This window comes from Melospiza georgiana, chromosome 6 (assembly GCF_028018845.1).
Source record: "Melospiza georgiana isolate bMelGeo1 chromosome 6, bMelGeo1.pri, whole genome shotgun sequence".
NCBI lineage: Eukaryota > Metazoa > Chordata > Aves > Passeriformes > Passerellidae > Melospiza > Melospiza georgiana.
Window position 1 is genome coordinate 54,231,648 of NC_080435.1, and position 12,747 is coordinate 54,244,394.

General features: G+C 48.9%; 1 protein-coding gene across 2 annotated transcripts; it reads right to left on the reverse strand.

Moving 5' to 3' along the window:
* Positions 1–2,666: 2,666 nt before the first annotated feature.
* On the reverse strand, positions 2,667–12,256 carry CKB (creatine kinase B). 2 transcript variants are annotated; one of them, XM_058025849.1, is made up of 8 exons: positions 12,173–12,256; positions 10,460–10,647; positions 9,824–9,978; positions 8,800–8,932; positions 7,734–7,905; positions 6,162–6,285; positions 5,234–5,423; positions 2,667–4,629 (listed from the first exon to the last, which is right to left on the reverse strand). In XM_058025849.1, exons 2-8 carry the CDS (start codon positions 10,635–10,637, stop codon positions 4,451–4,453), a joined length of 1,131 nt encoding a protein of 376 aa, XP_057881832.1. In that variant the 5' UTR covers positions 10,638–10,647; positions 12,173–12,256; the 3' UTR covers positions 2,667–4,450. The 2 variants fall into 2 exon arrangements, with proteins under 2 accessions (XP_057881832.1, XP_057881831.1); XM_058025848.1 differs by lacking the exon at positions 10,460–10,647 and adding an exon at positions 11,092–11,304.
* Positions 12,257–12,747: the final 491 nt, after the last annotated feature.

Below are 12,747 nucleotides of genomic sequence, written 5' to 3' on the forward strand. Positions count from 1 at the left end.
ATTAACATTTTTCTACCCATTTTCCTGGGTGTTGAACATGAGGCATTCTGCCCTTTTAAAAGTTTAATTCATATATATATATGTATGTGCATATATATATAAATGTTTTCTCAGAGTCTTACTCACTAGCTGAAGGAGAAAAACAAAAATGTTTGGTAGGTCTGGATGCGTCTGAGTTTATTTTTACCCTGTCTGATACTGCAAATTTCCCTGCTAATTGTCAATCCCAGGCTGAGCTCATGCTGCCAATTTGATCACTAGACTCACACTGTGGGTGTAGCAGGTACTACTTCTCACCTGGCACACTCAGCCTGGCTCTGTGCAGCATTTGAGCAAAAAAACCCTGCCCAGATGGTGTTCCAAAAGGTGGGGGAAGCCCAGTGGTTCAGGACTGACACCTTGGGCAGCCCTCACCTCTGGCCAGTGGCTCGTGGCTGGTGAGGTGCTCAGGGACTGGGAGTCCAGGGCAAGTGTCCCACATGGGCCTTGAACAGCAGCTGGTCAGGGGCTTGTGTGATTTCTGTGTAAGAAAATAAATCTAAAATGTCATAGCCAGGGCAAGAGGGTCAAGCAATGCAAGAGGCCCAGTTGTGCTGTGGGGTGCTCTCCATTGCTGAGCTGGGCTCCCCTCCACTGCAGACAAATAAAGCCCAACAAAACCCCGTGATGGTGGGGAAGTGCCCTGCCCCACTAGGGGAGAGCTGGAGAAAATATCACCAGGCTATTTCCAGCTTTGTAACTATGTTTTTTAGGAGGAGGGAAGGCAGACTAGCCAGAGGAATGTGGAGCAGCCAAAGGAGCCTGCTGGCCTGCTGCTTCCCCAGGGGAAAAGCAAAGCAAACAGGAGATGAAAAGCTTGTGATGCCATCTCCATCCTCAGAAGAGTGCCTTGCCTACCACACTACCACATTTTTTGTGTGTGGGTGTGTGGGTGGAGAAAAGAACAAAGATCACTCAAAGTCTTCTGCTCAAGTTATTCCATGTTGCGTAAAAATATGGTAATGCTCATCTGAGGACAGGCTGGAGCCTAAACCCTCCCAGGTGAGTGCTGGAGACATTAGGCAATAGCACCTTCCTTTTCCTTCTTGGCCTAGCAATGGATGCTGAGCAAAATGGAAAGCTGGGGGAAAGCATTGCCCTGCCCTAGGCTGTGGTTGGAGCTGAGCAAGAATCCTCTGCAGAGAGCCGGACTGGAGCAGGAGCCTCCTGTGCCCCAGGCAGAGCACTCACCAGGCATCCAGCAGGTAAAACCACCTTGCTCCATCCCTTATTTTTGTGAGAGAGGAGGGTTTGGCCACCTTGTCCTGGGAAGCAGGAGCCACTCTGGAGCAGCTGGAGCTGCTCGGGAAGCGACCACCCTGTCCCTGGGCTGACCAGAGGCACAAGGGAGCGCGCGGAGAGCCTGAGCCCTGCTCTGAGGGCTGGGAGCCTCCCCCACCAGGGCTGTGGTGCTGAGCCCACAGCAGGGTCAGACACCATGAATCACTTTCCAGTAGATAGCACGGAAGTGGGATAAGGAGCATTTAAGCTGCCAGTGAGTGTAACATGAGAGGCAAATGGTTTCCCAAAGAGATTCATTTCTTGAGCAAGGGCTCTGGGGTGCCAGCAGGCAGCGCGCTGCCTGTGCCACACGTGTCCAGAGGCAAGGCTTGGCACCCCACCAGCCAGGGCTGGGCAGCTGCTCCCTGAGGGAAGCAGAAACAGGAGGAAAATGTAATGACAAACAGAAATTTCTCTTTAGAACATTATAAAAGTGGTGCATGTCTCACAGCACCCAAGGGGACAATATGCCAGCCTGGGGGAGCAGGGGCAGTGAAACAGGACAACACAAGGGGCTGCCTTGCCGCAGCAGGATGACAGCAACCATCCCTGCTCCCCTGTCTATAGGGAAGAAAAGCTCAGCTGAAACATCACAGGAAAGCCCAAAGATGGCCCAAAGGGCTCCTGGCCCCTCTCCTCCCCCAGCACTGCTGGGACCAACAGAGCAGTCCCCGTTCCAGGCCTGATGAGGACACTGCCATCACTGTGGGGGTGATGAGAGCAGGAGCCACACGGCTCCTTTCCAAAAGCTATGGGACACAGGTGGTTAATGCAGGCTCCCTGGATAAAGCACAGCACTGACTGATAACCTTCCTCTCCTCTCCTGCCCCATGGCAGCCTGCCAGCACCTGGCACCATTCTCAGTGCCCAGAGCACAAACAAGGCTGCTCCATACAATCCATAATGGGCACCCAGGGTACAAGGGTGAGTAATGCCAAAGACCAAACCAAAGCTTTTAAGGTGAGGCGGCAGGAGCTTTAATCTCTCTCTTGATCAGAGGTTTTTTAGAAAGACCCACCTGGGGTTGGTCACAGTATCCACCTTTTGCCAGGACACATTCTTTCCCTGAAACACTTGCAATTGCTTTGCTTTGTACAGGCTGAAACAAAAGCACGGTCGCATGGCAGCAACACGAGGGAACACAGCAAAGGTAGTGGGTGGGAAAGAAAACCAATTAAAAAGAAGTATTTTCTAGCTGGATGCAGGCATTAAAGACTGGTTTGCTGCTTTGAGCACAATTGTTTAGCCAGCTACACGTGCTGTCTCAGACTCTAGGGACTCAGGGGCTGAAAGCAGACAAATGTAACAGCTCTGAGGGGTTAAGAACATAGGAGAAACAAGATGCATAGAGAGAGAAATGTTTTTATTAGTCCAGCTGATATAGCTAGAAAAAAATAGACAAGTTTTCAGGCAACTCCTTCATTAGGTAATTGCTGTGAGCGCAGTAACGACGCTGTGTTGAGGAGAGGCACCACTAAATGAACACTCTCTGATTACAAGAAGCAGAACCAGCTATTTGCCAAGCGTCAGTGAACAGTGACATGAAGCACAGCATGGGGGATCTAAAGAATATACAGAACCAACCGGTTGTCTCTTGCACCATTTTCTTTTCCCTGCTCTCAGAATCTTCACACAAAAAACTGTGCTGATTAACTCAAATACAGGAACACCCAGCACAGAACAAAACTCTTACATATGATCTCCTCTCCCCCACCCAATTAACTTTGAATACAAAGTTTCACATACAAAGCTGTATTAAAAGAAAAAAAAAATCTTATCTGAAATGTTCACTCAGCCTTTTCTCACCAAAATTAAATTAGCTTACCCCAGCTGGAATCATCTCTTCAGCTACATGACAGCCTGCAATCACAGCCTTAGAAATATCACAGCCTTTACAAAAGAAAGCTTCAGTTATCTACACAAACCTATATAAAGCTGCACGCCAAGGAGCTCTGCATCAACCCCTCATCACGCTCCCTCCATCAAAGCTGTGTTTTAGCAGTGGGTAGAGCTGCTGAGCAGGTGCATCTGCATGAGCTGCAAAGGCTGCTCTTCCCAAGGGTCTGATGCTCCCAGTTAGCAATACCTGTGGGAAATGCTGCTCCTGTATGTTAATAATGTGATGCTTCCACACAGCAAGCACACATGTACAGCCATTCTGGAGAACAGACCTACTTGATGCAATCTTGAGCTCATATCCAGACAACCACCTGAGCTTGCAAGCCAGGCCCAGTTTGGGAAAAACTATTTAGCATGTTTTAATTGACTGTACTGCTCAGTTTTAGGTTCATGGGGCAACTGGTGCAGGGGCCAACAAGAGTCAGCTGACTAAAGCTCATTAGCTGGTATTTTCCTGTAAGTGGCAGCTTCCAGCCCCTATCTCTGTCCTGGCTGAGCTGAAATCACTTGAGAACCATGGGCTGAATTAATCTAGGCTTCACCTCACCCCTTAAAGTGTTGTTGTTTACACTAGCTGTGTTGAAGACAAGCTCCTCCCCACAAGCAGCTCAGGGTCACTAATACCATGGGCTGGAGTCTGACCTCAGAGCCTTGCCCTGCAGCCCTGAGGGCCCATCTGAGACAGCAGCAGCCCTCTGTCCCCAGCCCTGCCTCCCCTCCCTCACAGGAACCAGCCTGGCTTGCAGTACTCAGCATAATGAGAGTTTACAGTTGGCATGAGCAGATGCACAAGTCAAAGCCTTGGAGGTAGGGCATGTTTGCAGTGACTCATGTTTAACATTAGTTCTCAAATTTACAGCAACTACAATCAAGTTAAGAGGTTCAACTTCTGAAACTGCTTTAACAACATTTCAACTCAGCTGGTCTGCAGCAGCACACCTAGGAAGATGTGCTTGCACACAAAACCAAACCACCTAGCATAACTATGAAAACCAAGTCACTTAAATCTCAAAGACATTCAGTTAACATATCTAAGACATCTCAGGCCAAACAATAGTTTATTTCATTTGATTTTCAGCAACATCTCAACCATCAAAAAAATAAACTCTAACACAGATGGATGGAAGACTTCTCTACAGTGTAACTAAGTGGGCTCTGACCCCAAGGGTTTGAATTGGAGTGACATTTTATTATTCATCCAATAAGTTAGGAAGCATGAGAATAAAGTGCTTTATTTCTGAGCTGGCATGAGGTCATCAATGGACTGGCCTTTTTCAAGGCGTTTCTCCATTTCAATGAGGAGCTTCACTCCATCCACCACCATCTGCACCAGCTCCACCTCAGAGAAGCCAAGACGATCAGCATTGGAGACATCAAACACTCCTCCAACAGCAGCTGTGTCCACACCACCTGCAGGCAGCAAGAGATGCAGTTACAACATTGACCTCAGCCACAGCAGGGGAGTCTGCCTTTCCTCCCTCACCAGCTTGAGGCAGGGACACAGCAGGACCATTCTCTACAAGCTGCCACTGGTGCCTCATCCTACATGCAGGAAGATAAAGCCCTGTGTGACTGCCAACATGAACCACAGAACATGCAATTAGGCAAGCTCTTTATTCTTCTGACCCATGAGCAATCTAACCTGAGGTCACAAGAACCCACTGGAGCCATCTCCAGTGGGCTTAAACCAGGATTAAACCAGGATTCCCACCCTTGCTCATGAACAGGAACAGCTGTCCCCAGGTCCACCTAATCTGGCACTCAAAATGACACACAAGACATTAACAAGACAGCCAGACAAAGGACATACTAAGTAGAGAGCTGGCATCCTCAACTCCTCCACTGTACAATTTGGAAACTTTTTTTCTCTCCACGTGCTTTACAAGGGTTTCCCTTGGGTGATGTGACAGGCACTGACAGTGTGAACCAAGAGATGGTTCTGGCCACAACCAGGCATTTGCTGCTGTCCTAGGGCAGGCTGACTCAGCCCATCAGTGTTATTATGAACTCTCACCTGTGCCTCGTTTCTGCAGCCTAAGTTTCTTGAGGACTTCTCCAAATTTCTCATGTTTCCCAAGGTGTGGGAGCTTGATGTGCACACCAGCACGGAGCCCTGTTCCCAGGTTGGATGGGCAGGTCAGGATGTAGCCCAAGTGTGGATTCCACATGAACTCGTAGTTTTTGGCCTTGAAGAGACTTTCTATCTATAAATAGAAGGAATGAATGTTTAGAGATTGTTCTCTACCTTAAGATTGTAGAACATCCATTAAGATGTTAATCTACCTTAAGATTGTAGAACATCCATTAGTGTTCACTTGCAGCTTCAGTCACTCAGCAACAGCCACAACACTCAGAACACTCAGAACAGCTATTTCAGCTACATAAGCCTCCTCCCTATGGAAAAAATGGCCACCAACAAGGGGCTTTTCAGGCCTTCATCTTGCTCCTAGCAGTGAGACTGGCTACATTTAAAAGCTACACTCCTTATGTCACTATCTGTTGGGAAGCTGGATTTAATACATGTCAAGCTGGCACATCTCTTAGGATCAGGACAGGGGCTGGTAAAGCTCAAGCTTCTATCAAGACTAGAAATAGAGAACTTGAGCCCAGCTTTGCCCATGCACATTCAAGCAACCTCTCCTCCTCCCCAAGGTGTCTCAAAGCTTTAGAGAACTATGTAGAATTTCTTTAAAATACAGTTGAGACATTTGGATAAGGGTGCCACCACATCAAGCAAACATCCTAGATTACACAGCTACAAAGCTTTTTGCCAAAACACCTCTTTTGGAGCCCTCATAGCTCTGGATCTCATCAGGGTGTTCTCAGAGATCCAGGCTATGAAACACAACCATGGAGGACTCCAGAGGGGGCTTGAAAGCTGCATTCTCATCTCTAACCAGAGAGCCATGTGCCATTTGAACCCACAGACAGTGGTGATTTACCTTTGTTAGTCCAGTACAGAAGCGGCTGAATACTTCCTTCATGTTGCCACCTTTCTGCATGGAAATAACTCTAAGGTGATCCTCCTCATTGATCCAAACAAGGAAAGTCTTGTTATCATTGTGCCTAGGAGACAAAGCAATCAGTTTGCTGTCTTGCCCACCTCACATTTTGAAGATGATCCCAAATTGCTCAGCACTGCAGTTTTTAGTTCAAGATACTCACTTAGCTGCTTCAACAAGATAGATCTTCCTTCTTTTGCCCACACAGGACCTGAGTTAAGCTGGCAGTTGTTACTGCTCTTTTCAAGAGGTAATTTGAATTGGCCTTTACAGAGTAATAACATGGCATTACCTAGTCTTACAGTATCAAACCTAAAACCCCCTCATCCCCCTAGCTCAATGTGGCTCCAGTTTACAAATTAAGGTATTTCTGCTCAGCAATTTGCAGAAAGGTGATCAATAGACTTTGAGGGAGTCCTGTACAACAATGTTCATAATGACACCATGTGTAACAAGCCTTTTTAGCAGTATTTTGTCAGATTATGTCAAACTGCACTTTGTACCTTACTTTCACTATGAATTTTAGATCCGGGTTCTTCAGAGATGCTATATAAAAATCCTCTGAACAATGGGCTCCTCCTGCCCCAGCTTGCAGCTGACAGCAAGTAGTATCATCCTTGTTTATCTTGCTAGTAATTTCTGAACGTGATTATGATCAAAAATTAGCTAGTACCCGAGGAAAGTTATTTATGCAGACAACACTAAGATATTACACACTTCAAGTCTGTAGATTAGTCATGCTCAGATGACAGCACTATCTGGTGCTGGCAATCTGCAGGTAGATGATGCAATCTTAAAGGTGACCTACAGAAACAAAGTGTGCTTCCTCTGGGTTGTACTGAAACAGCTGCAGTAATAAGATTGGAGCATTCCTGTTGATAAAAACCTAGCCCTTAGCTTACAAGGGAGCAAGTTAATTATGCTGCAGTAGCTCCTGAGATGCAGTTTTATGTAGGTGACCTACATTTAAAACAAGCAGAACCCTTCTATTCCACACCTCTGCATCAGACCATTCCTGTCACTGAGTCTCTGGGGACAGGGGGAGAGCTCATCACTAGCACAGATAAAGCCATACCGGCCCAGCACCAGTGAGCTTCTGCAAGCAGAAATGAAGAGACTACAGGGGAGTAACCATGCATCCAGGATCACCCCTGAGCTAAGACAATGCTATGGTTTGTACCACAAGTTACTCTCAACTCTTGTGGGAAAAACCGACTGTAGTGGCACATCTGTTCCTTCACAAGTGATCCACTTCCACAGGCTGATTCAGTTTTTGCATGGTAGCTCACTAACCCATGCAGGCCCTGGTTCTGGGCTAGCCAAGCTGGCTGTTCTTACCAGCATAAGAACACTTGTCCAAATTTTGCTGGTTAACTGCAAGTTCTCTGTAGAAGTTTCTCATCAAATACAGTAATATAAGGTGAGAAGTTACTACTTTGCCCAATAGTACAAGTCACCACTGAAGCAGCAAGATTTTAACTTCTATGACTGCTTCCTCACAGACATACTCACCAGATACCCCTGGCATCAGGCCAGTCTCGTGCCATCCCAGATGCCAAGAGAAGAGGAGAAACTGGCTTGTCAAACAAGAAGTGGTCATCAATCAGCTGCTGCTGCTCTGCATCAGTCATGTTCCTCAGAGCATAGTACTTCCCCTTGAGATCACCGTCCAGACTACCCAGAGCTGAAAGAGAGAGACTCTTTTAGAATGGGACTAAAGGTTCTACACTTTCCCAGTACGTTGGAGACCACACACAAAGTATGGCAATGTTTGATCTGCTGGGTCTGGTTCCTCCCTTGCTTTCATCTCCAATAGCAATGCCCTTGTGGCACAACCTCAGGCAATATCAGATGATTTGTCTGCACCTTCCAGGCTTGTACAAGTAGCCTTTGTTCCCTTACATGCAGTATAGAATCATTACTGCTGGCTGAACTCTACAAACGGAGACTGCTTTTTCTTACAAGGAGAGCCAAGGTTATGACTATAACAAGCAGTATTATTCTAGTCAAGGACTGTTACCCTGCCCTTGAGAGGTTTTGAAACAACTACACTCTCAGCCTCCAGAACTGCACCTTGAGCACTGGGAGGCAATAGAAAAAAAAAAAAACAGCTGAAGAGTTTCAATGAAAACCAGTGCTTATTCTAGTCAGCTGCAGATTTGGAACAAGACTACATCTCTAAGCAAGCTGAACATTAATGAAAGTCAATTAAATGCAGCCACAAAACACTGCACCCCATGACTCAAGCCCTGTAGTTGCTACATACCTATTACATTTCAGGTTTGAGCCCTGATGAACCAACCTCTTTCCACACACACACAGACAGAAGCTTTTGAGATCAGCACAGGTCAACTTTAACGCAGTCCAACTTCCCTCTGCCATGTGCTCTCGCTCTCAGCTACAAGCTGCAATGCTGAGGCAGCTCTAAAGCAATGAGCCTTTTCCAGGGAAAGCTCCAAGCTCAGACTAAATCTCCAGGGAGGTGCCTTTGGCTAATTGCCTCTATTTCAAACTGCAAAGAGCACCTCTTGCACAAAGGACAGGACAGTGTCCCTGGTGCACCCAGCTCTCACCTTACCTTCAACAGAGAGCTTCTCGATGGCGCGCCGCTCTCCTCGACTGCAGTGCGGGGGAAGGCAGAAGCCACGGATGCTCCTGCCAGTTCTGACACGGGAACTCAGCACGTAATTGGGATCCAGGTCATCCCCTCCCTGCAAGGGGAGCAAACCAGCAAGCACAACCCTGTCACCAAGATACCTAAACACACGTAGCCTCCGTGCATTTAAGAATGCACTTTACACCTGAGGCAGTGGCTCCCTGGCCTGTGAGCCAGTGCCTCACTTCAGGGCAATTCTCTTCAGCATCACATCAAGCACCTGTGTAACACAACTCCTGCTCTGAGGTCAAGGCTACAGATACTATGTAGTCCTAGAAGACATGGATATGACCAGAACATCAGTTCCATGTCCGTTTCAGACTGTGGTCTGGACTTCTGTTATCCCTTACAGATTTACAATCTAGAGACAGCAACATGAGGCAAAAACCTTCTTTAGGTATGAGAATTGTTCTTTCTTTACTGTTCTCTCAAGTCTCTTTATTTTCAATATGATTTATGGCTAGCGAATCAATATGGAGTTACAAACTCCCAGAGTTTAGCTAACAGCAACCTTTAAAATCTGTAAAATTAAGAATCCTTACTCCTAGCTGTAAAAATATTTATTCACTGGCATGACACCATCAGCTGGTAATTAAGATCCAAGATCAGACAGAAGAAAGTGTTTGAATTTTATGATAGTCCTTGATTTCTAGGGCAGTATTTAGGTTGACTGTTAGAGCCCACAGCTCACAGAAACACACACTGAAGGTGTTTGGCACAACCCACACTGCAGCAGCACCTGAGAAAAGCTCCTGCTGCACACAAGCTGCCCAGCCACTGACATCCCACAGCAGCAAGCTCTTCAGGCTGCTTGCACCAGACTCACAGCCCAAGTGCCCCTGCTCAGTGGAAGCACGGGGACAGAGCCTGAGCAACCAGCTTAGGCAGCTGCCAACACCTTCACAGTCCTCAGACCAATAATCTGTAATTGATCAAAACTTTATACCTGCAGGTTATCAGCATTCAGGTCAGTCTTGTGCTGATCACTTGGTTTGTAGCCACCATGCCTGTCTTCAATAACTGGATCAAAGAGCTCCTTGAACACTTCATAGGATTCTTCATCACCAGCCACACATCCTACTGTCATTATGAAGGGATGGCCTGGAGTGGTAATAAAGTCAGAAGAGCTAAGTCTGGGTGACATTTGGCTGTACTCCAGTGCAGCACTAACCAGGCAAGTTCTTTAGTGGCAAGTCTAGTCACTTAGAAGTTCATTCTTACATAGAAACATTTGGAGAGACCCTACATTTCACACTTCATCCAGTTTGTCAAATGCAGTGCTATGGAAACCCATAGCTATTGTCATTAAACCAGGCTCATTTGTCAAGCTTGGTTTAGGACAAATTTGCACAGCACATCTAATTTGACTAGCTAATTTAGATCACTGCATAGAACTTTATGGCTAAACAATCATGCTTTGCTACAAGCAAGCATGCTTTGCTTTTTGCTCCTTCTGCTACAGAGCTACATTTCTGTAGTCTGCTCATAAATGCCACCTCCACAAGATTACTTTTAAGTCACCATATTCAAAAGCACCAGTTACTTCAGCTGGTTCACACGGAATATTCTCAATGCATTTTACCAGGATTATCAACCCCAGTCTGAATGACATCATCCAGGGTGAAGCCACTGGGCGTGACTCTGTCTCTCAGTTTCTCGTATAATTCCAGGGTTAGAACTTTGGCCATGTGGTTGTTGTGGCTGCTCAGGTCCGGATACTCCTCATCAGGAGGCAGTCTCTGATTATTTAGTTGGGCCATTTTGATATTGCTAGAGTAAAAATAAATACTGTAATGTTAACATGTAAACACATCTGCTCCCCCTTTTTCATAGAAGTGCTAGAAAACATAATGTAACCAGTTTGGAATAGGAAGAGACCAAGACTGCCAGGTAATCTTTTTTTCCCCCCCCTCAGATGAGTTATAATTAGAACGCATTTGGTTTGACTTTTTTTTTTTTCTCTCCAGATTGAAAGTATTTAGCAGAGCAGTTACATAATTGAAGTGTCTGGGAATTGGTGTGTCAGATCACAGCATGAAACATAGCTTGATGGAAACATGGCCTCCCAACAGAGCCATGCCTTTAGAGCAGTCTCTCAATGCTTTAGATTTGTCCCTCAGTAGCTTGAGAACTTTGGGTTCTCAAGCATTGTCAAGAAGCACTTCCAGTCAGGAGGGAGAACAGATCATTATGCAGACCTAACGATCCCATTACCTGGGTTGTCAACCCCAGTCTGGATACAATCATCCAGGGTAAATCCACTGGGAGTCTGTTTATCCCTCAATTTCAGGTACAGGTCCGGGGTCAGCACCTTAGCCATGTGATTGTTGTGAGCTTTCAGGTCAGGGTACTCCTCCTCAGGCTTGTACTTCATCTTCAGGAGGTTGTGGCTGTTTGAGAAGGGCATGGCTGACCCTACCGCAGTCACTAGGGGAGAAAGACGGGAAGCCTTTCACTGGGGGTTTGGCAGCCTCCGGACCGCCCGGGGGAACGCCAGGCACCCAAAAGGTCACCTTGGCTCACGTTCCACCCGCGCCCTTCACACCTCTGCGGCTACACCACCTTCCACAGGCGCCGAGGAGGAGCAAAGAAAGTTCTTCACCTCCAGCAGCCTTGCCCCGTGCCCACCATCCCGGCCGCGGGGGCACAGGTTCTCCCGGCTCCGGGGCGCCGCCCGACTGCGGGGACGCGCCCAAGGTCGCAAGGAGCAGCCGTAGCACATCGGGCGGACCCCGCGCGGCCCCGGGGCTCGGCCGGGCCGCCCCAGCCGGGGGTGCTCGGCCCCGCCGGGACCCCAGGCCGGCCGGCAGGTGAGCGGGGCGGCACCGCCGCACCCTCGGTGCGCGGCCGCGCCTCCTCTCGCCGCTGAAGGGCAAGGGGAGCAGGAGGAGCGACGGCGCCCTCCGCGTCCGCGGACAGGCGGCTGCGACCCGACCGGGGAGGGGAGGGCAGTATCCAACAAGCCCTTACACAACAGACGGCTCCCTCAGGGGACCTGGACGGGGCGAGCGTATGTAACTACCCTGCTAAATACCGGGTTAATCTGGTTTTAGAGCCCAACCAGCCCGGCGAGCACCTGCGCCGCTCCCCGCGCCCCCCGCCCCGGCTGCGCCCCTGCCCCGCGCCGCCCCTCGCGCTCCTCCTCAGCCGGACCGGCTCCACCCCACACAGCGGGGGAGGGAAAAAAAAAAAAAAAAAAAGAAAGAAAACAGGGGGAAAAAAAAAAAAAAAAAAAGGAAAAAATAAAATCCTTTGTTTAAAGGCTGCAGAATGGCTCGGCTGCCCCGGGACTTACCGCGGGCTTCGCAGCTACAGCAAGAACCTCCGCAGGGCTCCGCGTACTACACCGCCCGAGTCCGAGTGAAGCTCCAGCAGCCCCGCCGCGCGTCTTTTATATAGAGTGCCAGCCCGCAGCCCCATTGGCCGTTATTTATAGCCCATTCATTCCATTGGGCCGCGCAGCCGCGGGCGGGGCGGGTGCTGCGCCGCCGGCCGGGCCCGCGCTCGCCGCCATTTTGCTCGGCGTCGGGGAGGTCGGTGGTGGGTGCCGGACCCTGCGGGCCGCTCCCGCGGCGCTGAGGCGGCCCCGGCACTGTCCCGTTACCACCGGCGTGAGGGCGGGAATCCATCTCGTGTGCCACCGGCCGGGGCGTGCCATCGCACACCAACTTGGCTGGTTGGAGGCTTCACACCTTTGCCAACACCTTGGTCGGGAGTTCAAACGCGGCTCTGATAATGCATCACCCCAAAGGAAGGGTTATGTGGTGTGCGGACTGGCCGTGCTGTGAGCCGGGTGGGTGCCCCGAGCTGGCAGAAAGCGCTGAGGCGGCTGCGGATGTGGCGCCCAGCCCCCGGCAGCCCGGCTCTGCA

Coding starts and splice junctions, on each gene's coding strand:
- CKB (XM_058025848.1), bottom strand. CDS start 11,284: ATGCCCTTCTCAAACAGCCACAACCTCCTGAAGATGAAGTACAAGCCT. Junction 8,933..9,823: donor TGAATGCTGATAACCTGCAG/GTATAAAGTTTT, acceptor CTCCCCTTGCAG/GGAGGGGATGACCTGGATCC. Junction 4,630..5,233: donor GCTGCAGAAACGAGGCACAG/GTGAGAGTTCAT, acceptor TGCTGCCTGCAG/GTGGTGTGGACACAGCTGCT.